The sequence below is a fragment of the Mastigoproctus giganteus genome, chromosome 10, assembly GCF_048544385.1.
Source record: "Mastigoproctus giganteus isolate SK-2022 chromosome 10, ASM4854438v1, whole genome shotgun sequence".
Lineage (NCBI taxonomy): Eukaryota > Metazoa > Arthropoda > Arachnida > Uropygi > Thelyphonidae > Mastigoproctus > Mastigoproctus giganteus.
This window is the reverse complement of record NC_143584.1, coordinates 121,208,707-121,234,872: the sequence shown is the minus strand read 5'-3', so window position 1 is coordinate 121,234,872 and position 26,166 is coordinate 121,208,707. Positions and strand designations below refer to the sequence as shown.

Sequence of the window (26,166 nt, the reverse complement as noted above, 5' to 3'; positions counted from 1 at the left end):
TCATAATAATAATTTTAAATCTTAATCATAAAGGTTGAGCAGATGGGCTGAGAGGTGGCAAATGAAGTTTAACATTGGCAAATGTAAAGTACTACACATGGGAAACAGCAACCCCAGAGCAACGTATCAACTCTGTGGTACTACACTGACAGTGGTAGAGAATGAAAGGGACTTGGGGGTGGTTGTGCAGGCAGATATGAAGTTCTCTGAGCAGTGCAGACGGGCTGCAAGAGTAGCTCATGGAGTATTGTCAATGATATACAGGAATTTTTCCAGCAGGGATAAGGAGGTGATTATTCCATTGTATAAGGCGATGGTCAGGCCACACCTAGAGTACTGTATACAGGTCTGGAGGCCTCATTTCAAGAAGGATGTAGAGCTGCTGGAACGAGTACAGAGAAGGGCAACAAGATTAGTGAATGGAACAAAGGGGTGCTCTTACGAAGAAAGGCTTAATTTTTGCAAATTACAGTGTCTGGAGACTAGGCATCAGCGAGGTGATCTGATAGAGGTGTATAAAGCCTTGAATGGTTTAAGCATGCTCAATGCTGATGGGATTCTTCCTCTAGCTCAGAAAAATCACCTGAGAGGGCATAAATTCAAATTGAGGAAAGACAGATGTAGGATAGACGTGCGGAAATTTGCCTTTAGCCAGCGGGTGGTTGGTTGGTGGAACAGACTTCCATCCCTTGTGGTGGAGGTTGATAGCCTAAATAAGTTTAAGGCTCAGCTGGACATGTATTTTGAACGAACAGAGGGGTGAAGTGGAAGTGGGTTGTTTTTTTTTTTTTTTTGGCTGATGCTGCATAAGCTTGCTTTCTTGCATCAAATGCCTCTACTAATGCTAATGCTAATGCTTAAGCACAGCAGGGTTTCTTTCATTTATATGCATCACTTGCTGTTTTTTTTTTTTTGAATGAAATATCAGTAATCTACAAAAATACATGACGCGTGTTACGAGAGGGTTTTGAAAAGTTTGTTGCCTAAGTATGAAAGGGTAGTGGTAAAGGGTTCAAAATTTCCGTGCTTGATGTCATCATCATCAGCCATTTTCAATCCACTGCAGGATGAAGGCCTCTCCAGCAACTTTCCAGTTCCTTCTGTTTTGAGCACTGGCCATTCATTTACTACCCACAAACTCATGAATTTCATCTATCCATCTCCGCCTTTGTCTTCCAGGTTTTCTTCTAGCTCCTCTTCGATACCATTCTGTTATTTTCTTAGTCCATATGTCATCATGTCTTCGAGCTATGTGTCCTGCCCAAGACCATTTTAGTTCTTTAGTTTTGATAAGAATGTCCTTTACTTGAGTTCGTTGCCTAATCCATGTGTTTCTCTTCTTATCTAACAGTCTGATTCCCAGTATGAGTCGTTCCATTCTTCGCTGTGTAGTTCTCAGCTTCTCTTCCATTCTTTTGGTGAGTGCCCAAGTTTCACTTCCATAAGTCATGGTGGGGAGTATAAATTGGTTCATTATTTTACGTTTCAGACAAACTGGGATATTGCTCTTCAGTATGTGACTATATTTCCTGAATGCTATCCATCCAAAATTTATTCTTCTCTTGACTTCCAGCCATTTATCATTATTACAGCTAATAACTTGTCCCAGATAAGTATATGACTCCACCTTTTCGATTACTGCTCCTTCAATCATTATTTCCCTTTCTGTCGCATATTTGTTCATCATTACTTTTGTTTTAGCCATATTCATCTTTAGTCCAGAATCCTTACTAGCTGTGCATAACTGATTAAGATTTTCCTCTCATTCTTTGGGATCGTGGCTTATGACCACATTGTCATCTGCAAATCGTAAATGGTTTAGGTACTCTCCGTTCTTCACATTGACTCCTTTCTGCGACCAGTCTAATCTTCTAAAAGCTTCCTCAAGGGCAGCAGTAAACAGCTTCGGAGATATTGTGTCTCCTTGTCGAACTCCTTTCTCAATTTTAAATTTCCTACTGTCTTTGTCTAGTCTAATAAAGGAGGTAGCACTCTCATATATTTTCTTCAAAATTAATATATGGGGTATCAATGCCTTGTCTTTCCAGTGCCCGAAACATTGCTTTATGCTGTATGAAGTCAAATGCCTTTTCATAATCCACAAATGCCAGGCATAATGGTGTTTTATATTCATTTGCTTTCTCCATTAGCTGTGATATTACGTGAAGGTGATCCATAGTTGAGAATCCTGTCCTAAAGCCAGCTTGCTCTTTCGGTTGATTCTCATCAAGTATTCTTTCTAATCTGTTAGTAATGACCCTTGTGAACAACTTGTAGATGTGGGATAACAAGCTAATTGGGCTATAATTTCCAATTTCTGATTTATCTCCTTTCTTATGCAGCAAACCTATGATTGCATTATTCCACTGCTTAGGCGTCACACCTTTTCTAATGCACTTTGTGAAGAGCCTTGCCAGTTTTTGTGTTATGTCTCTTCCTCCCAATTTTAACAACTCTACAGTAACTTCATCTTCCCTCGGGGCTTTCTGATTCTTCATTTTCTTCAATGCATGTTCTACCTCATCAGGAAGAATATCGGGTATGTCGTATGTGTTGCTACTTTGCAATCCATCTTCCCCACTGCTGGCATCATTCCCCTGCTCCTTGTATAATTCTGTACAGTAGTCTTCTGCTATTTGAATTATGCCTTCTTTGCTGTTTATAAGTACGCCATCGCTGTTCTTCAGTTTCAGTATCATTTGTCTTTCTGTATTACTGCTCATGGCTGCTCATTTAAATCCTTTGTTTTTCCTTAATGCTTGTTCTACTTTTCTTGTGTTAAATCTTCTTATGTCCTCTCTGAGTCTCTTTCTAATGGCTTTGCATAACTCAGTATACTCAATTTTCTCCCTTCAGTGTTTTTCTTGCTTTTCATTTGTCGTCTTCGGTTCATCATGACAAGTGTTTCTTGACTAATTTTTTCTCTTTGGATTTCTTTTTCCATATAGGTTTCTTGGGCTTTATCACTTTCATAAAGTTGTAATATTCCTCGTCGATATCTTGGTCCTGAGCAGTCTGCAGAAGCTCAAACTTGTTCTTAAGTTCCAGTACATACTGCTTTTTCTCCTCTTCTGTTATCTCAAAGACCTTTGTATTATTTACTCGAGTCAGTTTTTCCCTTTCCTACATCTATATCAAGTGTACATCTTACCATTCTGTGATCACTTCCAACATTTACCTTATTCAGGACAATAACATCATTCACAATATATCTTCTGTTAGTGAGGATGAAGTCGATTTCATTAGTTGTTAATCCATTTGGACTCTTCCATGTCTACTTTCTGTTCACCCTTTTCTTGAAAAAAGTGTTCATTACTGACAGTCCTTGAGATTCTGCAAATTCCACAAGTCTTTCACCTCTTTCATCAATTCCAAAATTTCCTATTGTTCCCCTTTCTGCGCTGTTTTGTCTTTTTCCAACCTTAGCATTGAAGTCTCCCATAATAATAGTGTAGTGGGTTTTCTGCTCATCTAGAAGAGTCTCAATTTCGGTGTACATTTCTTCAACTTCTTCATCATCATGGCTCGATGTTGGTGCATAAATCATTATAATCTTTAGCTTGTACCTCTTAGAAATCTTGAGTATTAGTCTTGACACTCTTGGTGATGTACTTTTGAATTCCAAAATGTTGTTTTTAAAATCTTTGTGGACCAGAAAGCCAACTCCACCTTCACTCCTTTCACTGTTTCCATTGGTGTACAGCAGATTTCCACTTGATAAACTTATAAGTGATTCATTTCTTCTTCTTGTTTCAGCCAAACCGATGATATTCCAATTCACATGTATAACACTTCAAATAGTAACTCACCATATTCTGTACAATTTCAGTAATGTCTTGGTTTACTTACCTGTCCTGAAATCAACAAAGTTGCGTGAATGAGGAAAGATGGGCAAAATCAGCCACCGTGCAGTCATCCAATATTTGGGAAAAAAGGGACTAATGCCAGAACAGTTCATGAGGATATGGTTACGACACTGGGGAAGGGTATGCCTTCTTATTCCACGGCTAAAAAGTGGGCAGCAGAATTTAAACAAGGGAGGGAGATTGTGGAAGACCTGTAACGGCCCATCACTCCGGAACTTGTTGGTAGTGTGCATGATCTGTTGATGAGTGATCAATGAGTGACATTTCGGTACATTTCCAGCGTTTGGGCATCTCATATGAACCTGTGTACCACATAATAACACAGGTTCTCGTTATGAAAAATGTGTCAGCACGATGTACCCCAAATTTGTTGACAGCAGATAAAAAACGCATATGAGTTGTCAAGTCAAGTGAACGTTTGCATCGTTTTAAAGCAGATCCAGCAAATTTCCTTGCAAGGTTTGTGACCATGAATGAGATGTGGATCGTCCGTCACTTTTAGTCAGAGGCAAAGAAGCAGCCCAGACAGTCAAAACACAGCTCTTCTCCCTCTCTTTTCAAAGAAAGTGAAGTCGACTTTCATCTGCTAAGGACTTTCAACATTTTTAATCTGCTAAGGGCTTTCAATTATTACATGATTTTGATGTCTGCGTGCGATACATTGGCTGAATGAAATATATTATTCTTAAGATGAAAATTAGAATTGTCTTCTTGAGGTATAGTGTATAGGAATACCGTAGCTTATATCTTCTACTTCTGCTAGGGGACATCATGCAAATTCCTGTGCATTTATCATCACACAGATTTTAATTCACAAATTGTTGGGGCAAGATCACAAATGGAACTGTATTTTGGAGGACACTGTGCCATTTCGAATTAGCCTTGATGAATTCCTGGAGAGCTACAGCACGAGAGGTCTGATAACACTAATCATCTCAATTAAAACAAAAGAGTTCACTGAGGGGATAGGGAGAGGAGGAATTAACGAGATACCCGCAATTAAGTGTACATGCGCGTGAGGTGCCATTTCCGCGTGCTTGAAAGTTTTAGTCCTCGAAGGAAAAATAGATAAAAAGAACCCTAACTCGGAGGCAAAGGCGTGGAATCTAACAGACGCACAAAGGAAAGAGTGTCGGACGAGACACACGACATGAGGTGGAACCCACATTACTAGTTAATATGCCGCGATGATGTCATCATAATTATAATGGTGATGGCATTAGCATTGTGATCTACGACACCAAATTATCGGCTTGCGAGTATTCACTAAATAAATGATTTTGTTTTTTTAAGTTAGTAATGGGCAAGAAGATTAGTTTTCAAAGTCACTACGTGGGCCGCAATTTTGCACTGCTTCTAAGGATTTAAACTTGGCTCTGAGTTCTAATGGCGGTATGTAAGAATATTGAAGGACTGGCACTTAAAGGATGCATGCAGAACCTTTTCACTTAACAAATAACGATCCTTTTGTAACCTCTTACCTTGCTTAAGGAGATTTAAAAGAAATACTAATGGAAGGCCTCCTGTTTCATTGTGACCTGAAAAGGAAAAAAAAAAAGTAATTTAATTAAAACAGCGGTTCAAGTTCTAGTTTATAAAAATAAATCAGAAAATGGCGGACATACAAGTGTTAAAAAAAAAACACACATTGTGCAGATATTTTGCAATTTGATTCTTATGAACACTACCCATTAATGTTCAAGGTTTTTTTTTTTTTTTTTTATGGCATCAGAGAGTTGGCTGATGCGGAATTAGTCCCTCTTTGCGAGGAATGAGGGAATTTTTTTTTATTTTAATTTTTTTAAAAATTTTTTTCTCATGTTTATTTATTTATTTATTTTATTTTTTATTAATTAATTAATTTAATTATTTTTTATTATTTTTATTTTATTTTATTTATACAGGCAGTTCTCGCTTTACGAGTTTCCCCCCCCCCCCAAGTGTCAAAGTATCAACAAAATCGAAAATATGAACATTAATTGCAAAACATGAATGTTAAACATTCATAAATACAGCATCGCATTCCAAGCCACGTGCGTAGCTATACAATACAGTGTACCCCGCTTTACGATATTAATCAGTTCCAGCGACACCATCGTATCATTAAAATATCGTAATGGGAACCCAATAACACATTGTTTTTTGGTAATTCGTTTCAAGATCTCGGAAGTTGAAATTTTCGCTGTATAACTAAGCTATTTATCTCTCTAAAATGTCATTTTTAAGGCCATATAAAAGTTCGTGAGCGTGGTTTGTAAATTGTATTAGTTACCAATTCAAATCATTAAAATGCACTACACTTTCATCGTTATCATATATTCCGTTATAAGAATCAATTTTAAACGCCTTTGTGATATTTTTATAAAGCACATTTCTTGAGGTCACGACCATAAAACAATAAAAATAATGTGCACTTTCCCGTTTATTGGGCTTTTCTGTTTCCGCAAGAAATTATAAACGGATAGTAAACTCGATCTTCTTGCATTTGCGAAGATACCGATAACTGGAATTGTGTGGTTTTTTGCGTTATTATGGTGAAATGTGTTTTCCCTTTATTTCAATCGTATAAAAAACATACGATCAATACAAAACAATACGCTCTTCAATCGTATAAAAAACAAATAAATTTTCAGAATCTTCTCTTCATTCCTTTTTTTTAAGCTTCGTAAACTTGTTACTCCACGCGAATCGTGTTAGTTGCAATTTGTGTGTGCCATTAAAAAATGCTTATGCATGCAATCGTGAAATTTATAATTAAAAGAGAAGATTATCTTGGAAACAAACGCCTCTTGAAACATTTCTGAATAAGACTCCTCCTTGTGCAACAAACCAACGAGTGCCGAGCCAATAATGAGTGATCAATGAGTGCGCATTTAGTCGATGATGATGAAGAATAAACATTCTTTAACATTTGTAAGTCGTAAATAATTTCTCTATTATTATAATTTGCTTGCTTTTACAGGTTATGTTTTCATTTCTTGCGATAAATCAATCATTGTTTAAACATAACTAATTTCATCGTTGAGAACGTAATCCCTATTTTAACTTTATATCTATGGGAAATAAATTCCCGCTTTAAGAGTTTTCACTTTACGAGCGCGCGCTAGGAACGAATTAACTCGTAAAGTCGAGAACTACCTGTATATATTTTTTATTTATTATATTAGTAAATTAATAAGAGGAGTTTACCTCAATATAGTAACGTGGAACACTTCCGTATGATACCCTCCAGAAATTAAAACGGAAAAAACGCAAAAATCGACAACTTACCGGTCCATTAAAGTAAAATATAAATAATTAAAGTAAAATATAAATAATTAAATAATCAATTTAACACAATTCAAAGTCAATTCAAAACAATTAAAATTCAAATTAACGCAATTAAAAGAATAACGAAAATATTCAAAACGATCTTCCTTCCTGAAGCTGACAATGCTTTTCGACCGACTGTCGTGATCACAGGAATGAAAATCACCGAATCAGGCTAAACCTGCAACTTAAATAGTGATTATGTGTCTTCGCGCATGCGCGTAAAGGTCCACGCATCGGAGATCAAATATGGCCGCCGAATATTAACAGAATTCTCGTGTAATTTAATTTCAATGGTTTCTGCAATTAATAGTCGCGTATAATTACGTTGAACGTTAAGTATTTTGGCCTCGTTAAATAAAAAAGTATGTTTTTCGTTAATGGCATGAAAGGCTAATTCTGACGCTGCTGAACGAGAAGCACGAACTGAGGCTTCGTGTTGATTTACACGGATATTAAGAGAAAACCGCGTCGAACCCTGATAAGACGAGTCGCAATCACCGCAAGAAATGTTGTATACTAGATCATTAATTTGTGTTGCGAACGCGGAAAGAACCGAGCGATTGTTCAGTATAGTGTGTAACTTCCGTATAGGCCTAGCTATAATTTTAAATTCGGTATCTTTAAAGAATCTGTTAAGCTGTTTGTGCCACTGTTCAACGTATGGGACAGAAATAAAGTATTTTTTGATATTACTATTGTTGATTGGTGCAGTATTTTGTATCCTATCCTTAGCTTGTACCCTAATTCGATTTATTGTGTTAATGGGATAACCCCTGTTCAAGAATCTGCTAGTTAATATTTGTATTTCTGAGTCCAAAGCAGAATCCGTCGTTGAATATTTATAGGCATTTAGAAATTGATTAAAGATAATCGATCTTTTGTAGGTGAACGGGTGGTAGCTATTATAATGTAGAAGCATACCGGTGTTTGTGGGTTTTCGATAGATGCTAAATTGTATTTTGTTCGAGTCCCGGGTAAGCGTGAAATTTAGAAAGTTTAATGATTTAGTATCCGTATCTTCCCTTTCCAATGTAAATTTGAGTCTAGAATGAATATTATTAAACGAATGTAAAATGTCTTGGATAGTACTACTATCGGTAATAACTAGAACATCGTCTAAATACCTCCCATAGTATGTGATACGGGGACGAAAAGGTGTCAAATGTATCTGCTCAATCGTTGAGAGATAGATCTCTGACATTAAGCCACTCAGGCTCAAACCCATTGGTAATCCAAAAATTTGTTTGTACACCTTGTCTCGAAAGGTGATGTAGTTAGCCTCAACTAATAGTTTAATTAAGTGAAAAATTTCCTTAATAGGCAGCTTCGTATAATTAATCGGTGTCGAGTTTTTATTTAACATATCCCAAATAATATCTAATGTGTATTCAACGTTTACATTCGTATATAATGAGGTAACATCTAATGAGAATAAATTGTCATTGTCGCCGAGTCTACAGTCTTTAAGATTATTAAATAATGTATCGTAATTTTTAATCCCAAATTGTATAACCCGTCTAAAAGGTTTTATAATGTTATATACATATGTGGCTAAGGCTGAAAATGCCGAGTTCCTGTAGGAAACAATAGGTCGAATCGGAAATCCAGGCTTGTGTAATTTTACCTGACCAAAAAGTGCAGGAATATTGTATGTTCTGGACTTCAATTCCTTCAACTGAACCATAGTAATGTAGTCGTTTTTACGATATGTGGTTAATGTTTTATTGTATTGATTTACCAAATTGGTAAACAGTGTCGGGTCCACTTCACGATAAGTGGAGGTATCAGACACAACTGAATCTAACTTATTAATATAATCATGTTTATCTAGTATTACCACTGTGTCTCCTTTATCTGCCCTCTGTATAATAATGTCCTTATTTTCTCGAAGTTCTCGTAAAGCTGAACTGTCATGTGTATTCAATTTAGGAAGTCGCGTTTCTTTTATGTTATTCACTACTTGGTTAACTTGTTGAATAAATACATCTTTTTGTGGAACACTACGAAGTCCAAATTCAATATCAATTACGCATTGTTTTTTTGGCAGCTTTCGAGGTGGTAAATTATAATTTAATCCTTTGGATAAAAGTGAAATCTGGTCCTGCGATAGTGTCCACGAGGAAAGATTTGTAACCTGTTGATATGTCGGTTCATTGGATACTGGGTGAGGGGGTGTTCGTGAACTAGCCGACATATTCTGTGGTAGTGCGTTATGTGTCTGTGGGGGGGATGTCACCCAACTCGTGTGAACTTGGTCGCAAGCTCGCGACAATGTGTTAGAATTCGCATGAACGTGTCTTGAACTATTCGATAATGTTTGCAACTTATTAACGTGTCTGTTTTTTATCTCTGAGGCTTGTGCTTCCCGTCGCAAATCTATGGAGGTCTTCAATACAGACCAATCGTTCGGATGTAGATAATTTTTTAATTTATCGCGAAGCTTCCTAACCTGGGAAAGGTATTTTTGTTTATCCGAATATCGAGATTTTAAGGCAAGCTTAACAATATTACGTGATGTCGCCAGTGATAGTTGTTTTATGCCTGAAATTTTTTGATTTAAATTCACCCTGGCAAACTTCGGAACGATGTTGTTTTGAAGGCAATATTTTAGGAAAGAAATATGGTAACTTTGGGCCGAGTACCTTAGTGTAGATTTAATGTAATTTTGTACCAAGCCATTCAAAAAATCTCCCATAATTGTGTGTATCGATTGTATACTACTGGAGAGACAGGAAGTGAATGAAATAGTCAATAAGAGTTTGGAAATTAATTAGATAGTATGAATCAGAGCTGTAATACTCAATATGTTCTACGTTGATAATAATATTAGTAAATTAATAAGAGGAGTTTACCTCAATATAGTAACGTGGAACACTTCCGTATGATACCCTCCAGAAATTAAAACGGAAAAAACGCAAAAATCGACAACTTACCGGTCCATTAAAGTAAAATATAAATAATTAAAGTAAAATATAAATAATTAAATAATCAATTTAACACAATTCAAAGTCAATTCAAAACAATTAAAATTCAAATTAACGCAATTAAAAGAATAACGAAAATATTCAAAACGATCTTCCTTCCTGAAGCTGACAATGCTTTTCGACCGACTGTCGTGATCACAGGAATGAAAATCACCGAATCAGGCTAAACCTGCAACTTAAATAGTGATTATGTGTCTTCGCGCATGCGCGTAAAGGTCCACGCATCGGAGATCAAATATGGCCGCCGAATATTAACAGAATTCTCGTGTAATTTAATTTCAATGGTTTCTGCAATTAATAGTCGCGTATAATTACGTTGAACGTTAAGTATTTTGGCCTCGTTAAATAAAAAAGTATGTTTTTCGTTAATGGCATGAAAGGCTAATTCTGACGCTGCTGAACGAGAAGCACGAACTGAGGCTTCGTGTTGATTTACACGGATATTAAGAGAAAACCGCGTCGAACCCTGATAAGACGAGTCGCAATCACCGCAAGAAATGTTGTATACTAGATCATTAATTTGTGTTGCGAACGCGGAAAGAACCGAGCGATTGTTCAGTATAGTGTGTAACTTCCGTATAGGCCTAGCTATAATTTTAAATTCGGTATCTTTAAAGAATCTGTTAAGCTGTTTGTGCCACTGTTCAACGTATGGGACAGAAATAAAGTATTTTTTGATATTACTATTGTTGATTGGTGCAGTATTTTGTATCCTATCCTTAGCTTGTACCCTAATTCGATTTATTGTGTTAATGGGATAACCCCTGTTCAAGAATCTGCTAGTTAATATTTGTATTTCTGAGTCCAAAGCAGAATCCGTCGTATTCTGCTTTGGACTCAGAAATACAAATATTAACTAGCAGATTCTTGAACAGGGGTTATCCCATTAACACAATAAATCGAATTAGGGTACAAGCTAAGGATAGGATACAAAATACTGCACCAATCAACAATAGTAATATCAAAAAATACTTTATTTCTGTCCCATACGTTGAACAGTGGCACAAACAGCTTAACAGATTCTTTAAAGATACCGAATTTAAAATTATAGCTAGGCCTATACGGAAGTTACACACTATACTGAACAATCGCTCGGTTCTTTCCGCGTTCGCAACACAAATTAATGATCTAGTATACAACATTTCTTGCGGTGATTGCGACTCGTCTTATCAGGGTTCGACGCGGTTTTCTCTTAATATCCGTGTAAATCAACACGAAGCCTCAGTTCGTGCTTCTCGTTCAGCAGCGTCAGAATTAGCCTTTCATGCCATTAACGAAAAACATACTTTTTTATTTAACGAGGCCAAAATACTTAACGTTCAACGTAATTATACGCGACTATTAATTGCAGAAACCATTGAAATTAAATTACACGAGAATTCTGTTAATATTCGGCGGCCATATTTGATCTCCGATGCGTGGACCTTTACGCGCATGCGCGAAGACACATAATCACTATTTAAGTTGCAGGTTTAGCCTGATTCGGTGATTTTCATTCCTGTGATCACGACAGTCGGTCGAAAAGCATTGTCAGCTTCAGGAAGGAAGATCGTTTTGAATATTTTCGTTATTCTTTTAATTGCGTTAATTTGAATTTTAATTGTTTTGAATTGACTTTGAATTGTGTTAAATTGATTATTTAATTATTTATATTTTACTTTAATTATTTATATTTTACTTTAATGGACCGGTAAGTTGTCGATTTTTGCGTTTTTTCCGTTTTAATTTCTGGAGGGTATCATACGGAAGTGTTCCACGTTACTATATTGAGGTAAACTCCTCTTATTAATTTACTAATATTATTATCAACGTAGAACATATTGAGTATTACAGCTCTGATTCATACTATCTTATTTATTATATATATTTTTTTCTCTCTTGGTGTGGACAACCAGGGGATGATGTTGATGGCTCCAAATGGTATTGTGCTTGATACACAGTTAGTAAAATAGTAATGTTTGCCGCCTGGTTCCCCGTCGGCAAACATCCCATGTGGGTGTTTTCCCCCATAGTGGAAGAGTGGCCTGATTTTTGGATTCCATTTAATACAGAATGTAGGGTGGAAATGGACATTTGTCTAGGTGCCACCATAGACAATATATACAATGTACTCACTAATGGACAAAAAAAGTTACCTCAGATAATACGTACATTCTAAACCCTCTCCGCCGAGACAAATATTTGCCTTACTTTTTTTATTTTGATAATGTTTTGATAATTTATGAACTAGACATATGAATGAAATTTAAGCCCAAAGTCATTTTGAGATTCTGCTTCAGGAAAGAAAAAAAAAAAGTAGGATTATTAATAACCAATACTGCTATGTGGCTAGTTTAATTCGCCCTAGTAAATGAGAAACACTCGCGTATAGCACAGTGATTACGATCACAGCCCTTCTAAAAAGCCTGAGTTCGAACCCCTTCAGCGAAGCTAAGATTTTGATGGGCTTTTAAACAAATTGGCTCAGTTGATCGATTTCAGGCGAGGGTTGCATAGTTTTTCGTCCAGAAAAGAGTAAACCGACAGAAGGATACGCGCAATTATTACAGCCATAATATATCTACCACTTATATAACTTAAGAGCTACCTATAAGGTTATGTACTTGATGTGGAAAATCGGAAAATACAGTCGCTATGGGATATATTTTTTATTTTACTTTATTATGTTTTTGGATATTTACTTATTTTTCTTATACTATTAGGATTTAGTAGTATACGTATAAAGATTGCCGATTGATATATATGAGAAATATAACCCAACATATGTTAATTTTTGAATTCAGTAACAATCAAAGTGACAAGTAATCATATGCCATTGATGTTTGAAGGGTTTTCGTCCAAATTAACACCATACTTTATAATCTATAAGTTTATTCTTCAGACGTTCTATGTATACTAATTGAGTAGTACCTATTAAAATGTGTCTGCTCTTAGTATCTGTGCGTGTTTCAATCGGCAAAGAGAACGCAGAAAGCCCTCAATTTATCAAAACAGCAACGTATGGCACGATTAAAACGATTAAGTAATTAAGAATTAAATCGCAACCGATCTTTCTGATGGCTTAAAGTGAAAACGTGAAACATCTCGTTTATAGTTATATCTCATTGACTCGCCAAATGAAACTTAAATCTGAAAAAAGAAACACATCTTGTATTTAATTCTGTTGCCAAATAAATCCCACTAATAACCTCTGTATTTCTGTTGTTATCGCCATGGTTTAGCATTTGGTACTTACGACTGCGTTACCTTGTCCGCCTCCCAAGACAAATGTCAGCTTTCTTCTTGCCACCACAGATTTCCTAGAGACGCATGCTCACGTTAGGTCGCGTGTATCATCAAATTGTCTCGTGGTCGGGATTTCATCATTGGCTTCCCCTCGATTTCTATCACGCTATGTTGAATACAATGCGTAAAATACCTGCCAGGACATTACCTACGGGATAATCGCAAAAGAGGATAAAGTGCACGCGATGTTAAGGAAATCCCCCCCACACACACAACAACTTCGAACAATTACGTAAAATAAGCGGCTAGTAGAAAAATGTTCGGTGAGCAACTCCCATTTGCTCAGAAAATAGAACACAAAAAACAGAAGCCATCTCCAATGTATGTACAGAATAGATAATGACCAGTAAGAGGTCCTTGCTATTCATTTTGACGTCACATGAGCAAGTGTTTGTCCATCATGTGTTAGAGGATTCATCGGTAATTACCTGCGTACTAGTCCCCGTTGGCAGTTTCATATTTATTAGCGAACACAGTTACTAGAAGAAATAAAGAACGTGACAAATTGTCTTTTTCGGTAGCTGATATATTCTATAACTCATAGGCCAAAAGACGTTTCACAAGAGAAGAAAGGAATACAAGGGGGACATCGAAGCAATAGGACGACAAAGAATGAAGTAGAAAAAGCCCAAAACAAAAAGTGCATGTAACAAAGATGGTCAGCACTGAATTATGGAGGAAGGAACGAAACAGGTGTGTTGACTGTGCCTAAACAATGGATGAATAAACTGGGAGGTGCTAAACAACGACCAATCTGCTATTATGTGCTTTGAACGCAGACAGTTAAAATTATTCGCTTGCATTGACTACTTCATAAATTAGTAATATTCACAGTGCCAGTTCAAAAATGGTGATTTTTGACTCCTCGTCTAGTGTCTTCTCTGTTAAATTGGAAGCGCAACTGCCAAGTCCTCAAGAATGCGCCGTGTTTAAGAAAACAAACAGCCTCGATAAGATCATCAGGCTGCCATTGATACATGAATAGCGAATAATCAGTGCATATCTCAATAGATTTGTACTAATCCACTCGTGCGTGCTTTGTAGAACTGAATCTGAGTTAAAATTTCTTTCATGACAGGTAGAACCTTTTATAGATTGTATCATCTGGTTCCCTAAGCTTGTCGATTTGAATCAGAAGGCGGTGACTGTTTGAAAGAGAAATTTGGGATTTGAAAACTAAATTTTCATCCCACGAAACCAACTGCACTTCAGAGTAAATTCAATTAGCGCATATGAAGTTCATATGGACGAATCATGGGTTGAGTTACAATTCAGAGCAGTCAGCTGCACGATGTCTTGCAAAAAAAAAAAAAAAAAAAAAACTCGAAATTTAAGTGGAAATCGAGTTACAGCAGATTTTTCATGGGAATCGCGACATCCATAAGGAATCGACGGAACTCAAGTGAATTTAAATTTTACATGAATGATTCATATAATAACAAATTAATACTGTATTTCGAATAATACAGAAACCGGAAGTGATTAATTACTTCCGGTTTCTGCATATGGAAATCTTTGAGGGGACTGTAATAAACAGTAAAGCCGAGAAGAAGAAAAAAAACTTAAATCCAGTTTGAAGCAGGTACGGTTGAGGAGAATTCTTAGTATGTTAACATTAGCTAACTCAAAACTGCATGTTATAGATCTATAACATGCAGTTTTGTTATTAACTCGGGATAAATATTAACCCGTTTAAAATATTGTTTCTCAGAAATATTTGAAGGCGAAAGAGAAAAATAAAATAGCAACTTAGTGTAATTTATTGTACTCTTCACTCCCCCTCTTTGAAGTATTCGCCTTTGCCGTGAAGTATTCATCCTCGCCTATCTGGGAGTGTACGGGGACACGGAATTTTCGTTTATCCTTAACTAAGGTCAGATGTTCTAAGTTCACTTACCGTAAATCATGAATTAGTCTTGAAATAGGGACATCAAATTCAGTAATGATTATGGAGGCTCACTTCTGCTTGTAAGGTGTGTTTCTTCCGCATGGGAAAAGCCCATAAAATTTTGTGCAGCTGAAGTTCACAGACTTTCAATTTAGCAGGAATTGAGTTAAACGTGTTTAGAACCCGATGAGGCTTCAGACTTAGAAGCTGTATTTTGGATGACTTGTCACGTAATCGACAGCAGTGAGGTTACTTCTATGGAGCCAACATATGGCAAACTAGCATTACTGCAAGGCTACCTCGGTGGCTTTCTCCCTTTATTTGTAAGTGAAAAATAAAATCTAATAGAAATTATTAACATTTTAGTGATTTAACTGAAGTTTAAAGATTATATGTAAAAACAAGAGATACTTCATTTTAGAACCGAAAACTTAAAACACATTTTGGAATAAATAATTATTTAGATATAATTAATGAATGCTTAAATAAGTTGGGTAAAATAAATATACTTTCATAAAAGAAATCGGTGTCAATCAGCGTAAGGCGAAATTGGCGATTCTCTTAATCCAAAATGTTTCGTAAAAGCTGAAGGAAAATTTAATGTAGCTTTCAAAAAAGGGAAGAAAGTTCAAATCTATTCAATCAATCTCAAATATACGGACTTGCAAGAAGTAGTGGGAAGTTGTTCTACAAGTACATGTAACGGGTGGATCATGTAAGTCTAACGCTTTAAAGTGAGAATCTAGTCAAAAATGAAGCCCATTTTAGCAGGTGATAGAAAGCTTATACAAAGAAGTCTTAGACATGGCCATGTCTTTAAGCGGACCAAGACAGTTATCAGTTGTAATGAAGGGGAATAAGCGTAATTAGTCCCCTGGAAATATAGGTTATCCCTATACCTGGTATTAAACGTTTACGTCGCCTCGTGACATGCCTTAGCTAACGTGATGTAGGGCACGAAAAGTGGCGAAGAAACTTTAACAAACAGATGGTTGTCCCCGTAGCGACAGCTATTTCTAACCCCTTTGACACACTTCCGACTGGGGCGAGCTAATCCAGCATTAGCGATCCATGACGACATGCTTTTGCAGTTCGTGAAAACGGTAATTTTTGAAGAAAACTCAGTTATTACGTTTCTTATTGCAACCTCTCAACCTTTCCGTAGACAAAGTAGCATTATGTGCATCACTACACTAGAATCTCTTTGAAACATTTTAAATGATCGTTTTCAAGAAACCGTGCACGCTATAATGGTTACTATTGTTGTCTCCAAACCAGCACGCAAATTATCCCACGAAAACTAGGTCCAATAACCCAATTCTTCCCATCCTTCCACTTAGCCTTCGATGTTTTCAAGTTGTAATAGAACTGCGACGTTACTTTCTCTCGCCTTGTCTTTGTCTTGAACAAAAACCTGCAGATTTCTCGTTAATCAATTTCTTCATGCCACCTTAGATTTCGTATCACTTCAGTAGCCACTGACGTCCTCTCGCTAAGAAATGTTATTGCTGACGTCTCGTACGCCTTTTTCATTCTTTATAACCATTGAAGAGAATTGCAGCTACGGTTAATATCCTGAAGCAAAATTAAGCGACTCTTTAAATCTCTGGAGCTACCTAATATAATATATGCAAACGTCCGCTTCTTTAAGTCCAAACCCATCCAATAAGTGGATCAGCAAAAAAATTCGAAAGCAGAAAGTTGTTCTGTGCAGAACTGTTTTATTAATTTTCCTATTTGTTGATTAATATCAGTTACATGATAGGCAGCCGTGTCCAAGAGGTTAATTGCACATACAGAGTTATACACGTCGCGTATTCAAATCCATTGATATTACAAAATAAAGTAATATTTTTGCAGTTTCTGGTTGTGCACTCCTTTAACTTTATGTGGCCGTCCCGGAGTATAAGCAGAAAATTTATTTATTATTTATAACTAGTATTAATTTCTTTCCGCTGTTGATCTAATCTTGAGAGAGATACTGCTCGTCATTAAAAATTTGCCCACCTTGGAAGAGTAGAAATAATGATATAAAACAAGAATCCATTTAGGGAAGGAAAAAATTTCTATTTGTAAGTCAAATGGACTAATTTACTTCCAGATTAAGAGTAATATTGCATATCGCCTCCCCCCCCCCTTCGGCAGTGACAAAGGCATAGACATGTTTACTCGCTATTGCTTTATGCAGCAATAGCGAGTAAAATTGACGGTATATGCCATCCCTGGGACATCTCTCCACGCTTACTGTTCTTATGTTGTTGTTGTTGGGTTTTTTTGGCGTAAGAGCTACTTTGGCCATATTGCGCCACTGTTCTTCTGCTCCGGGCGACAGTTTCGACTGACACAGGCGTGGAGGGTAGTACTGTATACTCAAATTCATGCCCCAAACATGCTGGAAGAGGATCCTGAAGACACTCGGGATATTTGTACAGGAATCGTGCCGGCATTTATTCCTAGAGTGCGGTGTCCGAAACAGAATTGATGCCTGGCAGAAATAGGGGTCTTAGGAAGGATGGTATTAGTATAATGTCTGGCCATCGATCCCTTCACTAATAGGCAGAAATATGTGTAGCTAATCGCTTTCTAAACATAATAAATATAGCTAATCGATGGATTTGTCGATTATTTCTTGCTGATCTTACTTTTTTAAAATTTTGGCGACAGGCATAGGTATCTCCTTGGAACCATTGATGCTAATAACTTTCTATCAGTCTTACAGCGAAGTGCACCTAAGCAGTAATTTGTTATGTTGATCAGGACGCTTCAGACAATGCAGTAATCTATACCAACTCAAATCTGTTCAGGTGTACATAATGTATCTGACGACGAGCCAAACGCGGTGTTACTCTCTTAGTATAATCCCACTTTGCCTTTTCTTGCACTAACCACTGTCAGACGTCTTTAGCAAGCTCACACCTACACTAACATTAAAAAAAAACTAGTCGTTTAAGAATTTACATTTGAATAGCAATGTGAAAATTTTCAAACAGATCAATTTCAGTTCTTTTAAATGAGGCTTCAAGGGTAACACAATAAGTGTAATCGCCGTCCTCCCACACCGAATGGAAAAGGTCTGAGTTCGAATCTTGTCCATGGCTGAATAAGTCGGTCTCAGTCAAAGGTTGCATGGCTTTTTTCCTCTCAAAAACCCTAGGTTTAAAGGCACAGTATATTGACGCCTCATAGCCTTAGTTATTCTGGCGCTTAACACACACACACACACACACCTTTTATATGAGTCAGTTTCAATGTTCATCAGTGTCTTTATTAATCTATATTGTAACTACTGGTAATGAAAACTTACTGATGATTTTTTTTTTTTTTTTTTTTTTTTTAACAGGCCCCACGAATCTCTCGGCTGCAGCCAATTTTCTGAAGACAGTAGCGGTGGCGGCGAAAGAGAATACAAGTGCAGCCAGTGCTCCAAAGTCTTCAACTGGAAGAGTAACCTAATCCGTCACCAGGTAGCGCATGACGAATCGCGTCGCTACGTGTGTGAGAATTGCAAAAAGGTCTTCACCGATCCCAGTAATCTTCAGAGGCACATCAGATCTCAGCATATAGGAGCACGGTCTCACGCCTGTCCCGAGTGTGGAAAGACATTTGCGACCTCTAGTGGCCTAAAACAGCACACCCACATTCACAGTAGTGTAAAACCTTTCAGGTGCGAGGTGTGTTTCAAGGCTTACACCCAGTTTTCCAACCTGTGTCGGCACAAACGCATGCACGCGACGTGTCGTATGCAGATAAAGTGTCACAAGTGTGGACAAGCGTTTTCGGCAGTGACATCGCTTTCCAAACATAAACGCTTCTGTGAAGGAACGGCTACAGCAAGTTCTACCCTAAATTCTGTGTCCAATTTCCCTGTGACTACAGCTCCCCCTTCTACTTACGACCCAGAAAAAGCCGTGCCTATGAGTATAGCTCCTCCATCGAATCCTCTCATCTTTTACCCTCGGCCTGGTTTTCCGTTCTATCCCCCATCACTCTTCGGTTATCCTCTATTCTCAGGAGCAAGCCTTCCTGCACCTCCACCTTTAATCCCCGATACGTCACTACTCGTGCAGTCAACGGTCTCCAGTCAGGAACATCAAAAACAAGCTTTACTTAATCAGTTTCTCTCTCCGAATGCGTCCGCATCCTCCTCCAAACAGGAGTCGGACTACTTGGTGAAAACGGAGAAGCCAAACTCAGAAGGATCTGAATCAGAGGCATCCGAAGAAGTGACTTCCGATACTGGAGAAGACATATCGTCGTTCAGCGAAGCAGAGTCAGAAGGTGACACTGTTCTTTCCCTTGGTACTTCTCCTAACTCTTCCTTACACCATCACGTCGATCCCCCTGCTACCATCATGTTTACGAACCAAAGGCAGAATTCTCCAAAGCAGGGTGCTGTTTGTCCCGAACCTGCCTCTGTAGCTCCTGTAATGTCATCTAGCGGTCTACTAAGACCATTATCAGTCAACTGCTCTGCAGAAATGGACATGCCCTTTGACCTGTCCCGGAACAAGAATAGGATTCCACCAGAAGATTCTCCAGAATTTCAATCAAAAGTCAGGGAAGAAGTGAAATCCGAGGATCAGCCCCTAGACTTAAGACTATCTTACAAGAAAGCACCCGCACCAGAAGAAAATCCTCACAAAACTCACGTATTTGGAGAAAAGGAAAGGGGAGAGAAGGAAAAAGAAAAGCCTCTTCCGCCACCTGATCCGCCAGTTCCAGAACCAAAACTTGAAACAACAGTAGCGGTAACAGCAGCACCACCACCTTCTCCATCGAAGGTGCCGATGGCCTACCCCAGGCCCATCCATCCCATGTTTCTGGAGTCCATGTACAGAATGCAACAGGAGAAGCCACCGTTCAACCTCTTCGGCACTCCCGACAGACTGATGACTCCATTCCCTCCCCGGTATCCTTTTCTGAGCCCCCTCCTGGGCACCAATCCGCCTTTCGAATTCATGCGTGCCCACATGGAGAAAGTGGGTAAGCCAATGCACGAGATGCTCTCGCCGCATCTGAACAAAGCGAAAGAGCGATATTCTTGCAAGTTCTGTGGTAAAATATTCCCTCGTTCAGCCAATTTAACTCGGCATCTCCGAACCCACACGGGAGAGCAACCTTACAAGTGTAAATACTGTGAGCGTTCGTTCAGCATCTCATCTAACCTCCAGCGGCATGTTAGGAATATCCACAATAAGGAGAAACCATTTAAATGTCCACTCTGTGACCGCTGCTTTGGTCAGCAAACGAACTTAGACCGACACTTGAAGAAACACGAGTCTGATGGACCGACCATCCTTGATGATTCCCCAAAGGGAGCTGATGCCGAGGAAAAAGACGAAGCTGCTTACTTCGACGAAATAAGAAACTTTATCGGAAAGGTCACCAACAGCAGTCCTACTGCCGACCAAGAGATCGTTGATCCTGGAGATTTCGATGCTCCCGAAATGTATCCGAAGTGTGAACCTGGGTCGTCACATCACACCAGTCCTCGGAGCGTTCAGAGCGAAAATGGAGAGATCGAAGGGCAACCCGAGAATAACAATGAAAGTGACGAACCTGCTGCGAAAAAACAGAGGCTCCAATCCGGATCGTTTACTTCTCCACCCACACTCTGCAAGGAATCAAAGAGCCCTGAATCTACACGAGAAGTGGTTAGTGGAACTGCTGATCTACCGCCAATCCGAAATGGAGAGACGAAATTGATTCAGCAGAAAGCACTGGCATACGAAGTGATGATGTCTCTAAATCGAAAGCGGGACTTGCCTAATGGAATACAAGAAAACGGCAGCAGGGGAGTCCCCATACCAGAAGACAAAGAAACTTCAAACGGCGGTAACGCGATAACAAGTCCTTTCCAGGAGACGCCGATAATCGGCACGGAGTGAAGAGTGGCAATCCATGACCTCAGTTAGTGATGCTAGTCAAACCGCGAGAACTGAGCGTTCATCAAACGCTTGCCTGTGAGAGGTTGCTCTGTCACGTCCGCCAACCGTTGGGGGAAAGGTCCCAAGGCCACTCTGGAAATACATCAAAATGAAAAACCAGTGAACTGCAAAACCTTCTTCACCCACCCCATCCACGTAAATCCCTCGTCAGTTCTCCAGAGACACAAAGTGGAGTCTCCAGTTACACCACTGATCTGTGGCGTGCTACAGCGTCAAGACTCGATCTGTATACTTTTGATTTGCTCATCATGTCTCAACTCATGGTCTTTCAGTCCCGCCCTTCTCCCGTGTGAATTTCTACCCTCCCAAAGAACCAGTTTCGGTACAAATACATGCATCATGCCTTTCGTAACGAACTATTCGCTCAGTAGCAGACTTAAGAAGACATTTCAACTCTGTTCTTTCTGCAGCACAATTGCAACAGAGGAGTTACTTAATTTAACTTACATTTTGTTTGTTTTGTAAGTTTTTGAATGTATTCAAATGAGCTCTTTATTTTATGTAGTTTTTTTGTTCTCATTACAAAAGTTTAAAACTGTATAAATGATTTAATGTGTACTAGTGTGTTGTAGTACTTCATGTTTATAGGTTTATGAAAGATATTAAGTTTATTAGGCATAATTGTTATCAGTCTAGTTTGGCCATTCAATACACTTGCGACTTACACGCTCTAACAAACACACACCTATCAATAAAGAAACAAAGTTGTAAACGCGTCCACAGGACCACCCCTTGTGTATTTATTTCTGAACTCTCGAGCACAGTTTATAAATTCTATTTATTATCATTGCCAACGTGGGTGGAGGTATCTGCTGCGATCTTGATAAATGCACACAGTATACGAAATTTCCGTTTCAACATTTAGTCACAGTTTTTTAATACATTATGTGCCTTATTTTAGCTAGTAATTGTTTAGGCTCAGCCTTCTTGCCATGAAGCTCTGTCTTGTTCAAAAGATCATGGGCAGTTATTATTACATTTATTAAAATCTTCACGATTTTTGCAAGTTTTCGTTTAACAGGCTATTCGATATTGTATATTTACTTGATGCAGTACCGGCGAAGAAAATTGGGTGCAAAAAGAAAGAATGATTACTGCCAGAAACGGATTCCTCAGTTGATGGTTTTTAAATGCACAGTTATCGGCATATACGAAATGGATCATCGTTTTTTTTATTCCTTTCGTCCAAGAACAAACAGCTGAGCAACATTAAAAAGCATGGAAACGTGAAACTTGCAAAAAACGTGGACAACACTAGTTTTTCTCTTAAGTCACCAGTTGTATAATCATTCATCATATATATATATATAGTCGAAGCAGTCTGTGTCATATGTATTATTGTTTTTGTTGGTTGTTTTTGAAACACATGTACAGAGGCATCAACAGAATTTGTCAAAAAATCGGTATAGAATGAATCTTGTAGGTCATTGGGCAATCTGACTTGCAAAGTTGAAAATAAATTGAAATTTTAGTGATACTATCTGGCTGTGTTTTGTTCACATAACTATTAAACTGTGATTTAAGAATATCGTCGAATAAAATTGATTTCGAAATCAAATCACTTTTCTGCACGTAAATGAATATCATAACCCCCTATAAACATAGGCAAATGAATGTCAGGGTGCTGTCTCACGCATTATTTGTAGGCAGAATTGCTGCTGACTCGGTCGATATAATTCCATATGGTGTATCTCTCGTCCAGCTGCAGCCGAGTAGGATATGATCGTGTAATAACTAAGCGTTCCTCAATCTCCAACCAGCAATAAAAGACCCCTGTGACATCCCTGATTTTAGAACACGAGAAGCATATATGTTATACAAAAATAAAGACTTTTTCATGTGATTAGAAAAGATGGGCCATATGGTAGTGACTAGTCACTACAAATGCATTTTTATGGGTTGGGGGGGAAAGATTCACGTGAACTCATGATAATTTTGTTAGTAGATACACAGCCAGAACAGGGGGAAAAGCCTAAAAATAAATTATAGATGGCTACGCTATAGTTGAATAAACTATTTGGAGCCTTTGAAAACCTGGGATATGGACCAGATGTGGTCTGAATCGGTAACGTAAGCATAAAGTGAATGGTATCTTCTCGAGAAAGCTACTTGTTACATTTTACTTGTTTTACTGATGTTTCCGAAGTAAAACAACTTTCCGAAGGAGTTCTTATTATTGCGACCTTACTGAAATAAATTTGTGGCTCAATGAATATTATTGAAGTGCATATACAGACACTAGACAAAAACATTAGTTACCTGTGTAATCCCTCCTTTAGCACGAATTCTCGTTGGTAGGGTTCAACTAGATCCTTAAATAGTTTATATCGATATTAGGCCATTTTGAAAACAGTTAATCTCGTAATTCTTTAAGGTTTTGTGGATGCAGTTGAGTTTTCGCATCAGCTTAAATATCCTTCCATTCCCTCTTGTTCCTCTTACCAGTTTAAAACAGTAGAGACCCTGTAATCCGGAGTTGTCATCCTGAAATACAGGAGTATCGAAATCATGAGTGCCGCTCAGATATTCAGCAAAAGGCACAACCTGATCATTCAGAATATTTGTATAGTCAGCTTGAGTTATCTTGATTGCAATTTCAAGTAGGGGACCCACTTCATGATAGTTTAAACATCCCCAAAGCATTACTGACCTACCAACAGCTTCTTCGACACCTTGCACAGAGTCTTGAGCACTAGCTGGTCATTTTTATCCTCAGATGTTAACGTTGATCTTTCTAACGGGGTACTACCTCACGTTGGCCTTCGTAGCCGAGTGGTCAGGAGCGGGGGTGCAGTAGCACACGCTCTTTGAGTAGACCGGGGTTCAAGCCCCTGACTGCTAAATAAGGTCAATCTGCCAACCGGCACTGGACCAACGTGGCAGATTATGGTCCATTTTTCTCATCATGAATTGTTGAGAAGGCTTGCAGTGGCTGTGCAGTTTACCTTTTTTTTTTTTACTACCTCACGTATCCATATTATGCAATTCTCTTCGCAGTGTGTGTTCTCCCAGAAATTGACCGATGAGATTCTTGATTAACTGTTTGCAGCAGTTCCCTTTGAAATTGTTTTTCATCCACTGTAAGAGATATTTGTCGCCGATCAGGATCACTTATCATAGACTTTCAGCCACAATTCTGCCGCTGATTTTTGGTTAATACCTTCGATGCACACCATACTTTAAAAGCTCTTATTATTGTCCTTTCTATAGTTCCAGCAAATTCAGCTGCTTCTTTAACAGGATGTCCTTTTGATCTACCACCAAATGTTGTTGCCACCCACTAACATGTTTTCTGCGCCTATCTTTCGTAGTGTAAACCCTTTCTTCTTCAGTCACAGTGGCGCATTATAGCCTTAGTTGCTAATGCGCCAATAAAATACAAATCAAATCTTCAGTCACAGCTGGTATACCTGTATATAGAAGATACACGTATTCAATCTCTTATATGCTCTAACCACCGTATGTGGCTAATTTTCTGTCTTGTGTCTGTAATTGGCGCCCATTGAGTTTCACGTCAACTTGTGATTAGCAGTTCGGTTTTAAAACATGAAACTTTATTGTTCTTATTGATATTATTACTTGTTCGATGTTATTATGCATGTTCGATTGTTTATTACTGTATTACTTGATATTATTGTTCTGTAATTCATTCAGCATTCCTGATTTATACTATTGTTAATTTTTTTTCCTAGTGAGTTTGAATAAAAGATATAAAATGATTAATAAAGGAGACATTTGAACATGAAATGTGAAAACATTTCCAGAATTAGGCTTTAGTCCCGAGCTTCGAGTTTGAGCCTTGAATTTCACCGATGTCAGAAGTACTCTCGATGCAAAACAAACTGTTGTATGGTGAACAAGCTTTAAGGGAAACGTTCTTAGCTACTCACATTTTTTCGTTAACGTCGGTCTCTTTTTGTGAGCAATAATGCGGGAAATCACCCAATTGATTTCCCGCATTATTGATAGATTAGGTTATGATAGCAGCTATCATAACCGCAGGTTATGATAGTTTGAGGAATTAGCTCTCCTACGACGTTCATACCTCGAAGAAAGAGGCAGAGAGTCTTAAAATTCATCGAATTCAATAAAAACACGAAAATATGAAGAGAGTAAAGTGGGACCACCTTGTTCAATGCAAATCTCTCTCACCACACACGCGCGCGCGCGCGCTTAGTATGACATTGGACTTAGGGGATGAAACAGCAATGAACATTCTCTTCACTACAAACAGTAATGGTTGGTCAATGATGAATAAGTTTAAATATGTGCCTCATTTTCCCTTTGAAATGAATATTTGTGAAAACTGAAAACCCCTGGTGTAGAAAATTGAGAGAATAATCACAAGTGTAGAAACGGTTTTGCACTATGATCCCAAAAATGAACCTGAACATTTTAGCTGCTCTAATTTGGAAGAGCACATTGCACTGCTAAATTAGAGTGCTACCAATGTGCAGTACTACGAAAAAGTTTTGAGAAAGATTCTCGAACATTCGGAAGAAGTTCAGTATAATTTCGGATACTTGGATTTTTGTTTCAATACGACAATGTCCCACTGCCAGTTCTATCACCTTCCATCCAGTTAGAGCTTGTCTCATGTGATTGACTTCTGGTTGTTTTCGCGGTTGAAAGAAGTTCCGAGACAGAAAGCTTCAGTCAGATAGGGAGGCGAACAACACTTCACAATTGGCACTAAAGGAAATGACAAAAAAGTATCTTTCGAGAAATATTTGAGAGGTAGTAAAAACAATGGGATGGCAGCTTTTCAAGTGGAAGATCCTTTTATAGAAAACATGATTTGTATGGATGAACAGGTACAGATTCTCTCCTTGGAAAAATCTGTACCTGTTCATTCATTTTTCTCTCTTCATTCTTTTTTTTTA

General features: G+C 38.1%; 1 protein-coding gene across 1 annotated transcript in view; it reads left to right on the top strand.

Annotated features, from left to right (window-relative positions):
- LOC150079260 (uncharacterized) overlaps positions 1-21,718 on the top strand; it is a 316,981-nt gene extending 295,263 nt beyond the window's left edge. The window contains exon 5 of the mRNA XM_090383765.1: positions 18,676-21,718. Coding sequence (XP_090239891.1) covers positions 19,058-21,223 — 2,166 coding nt within the window. The 5' untranslated portion in view covers positions 18,676-19,057 and the 3' untranslated portion in view covers positions 21,224-21,718. The remainder of the gene's footprint in view (positions 1-18,675) is intronic.
- The last annotated feature ends 4,448 nt before the right edge of the window (positions 21,719-26,166 follow it).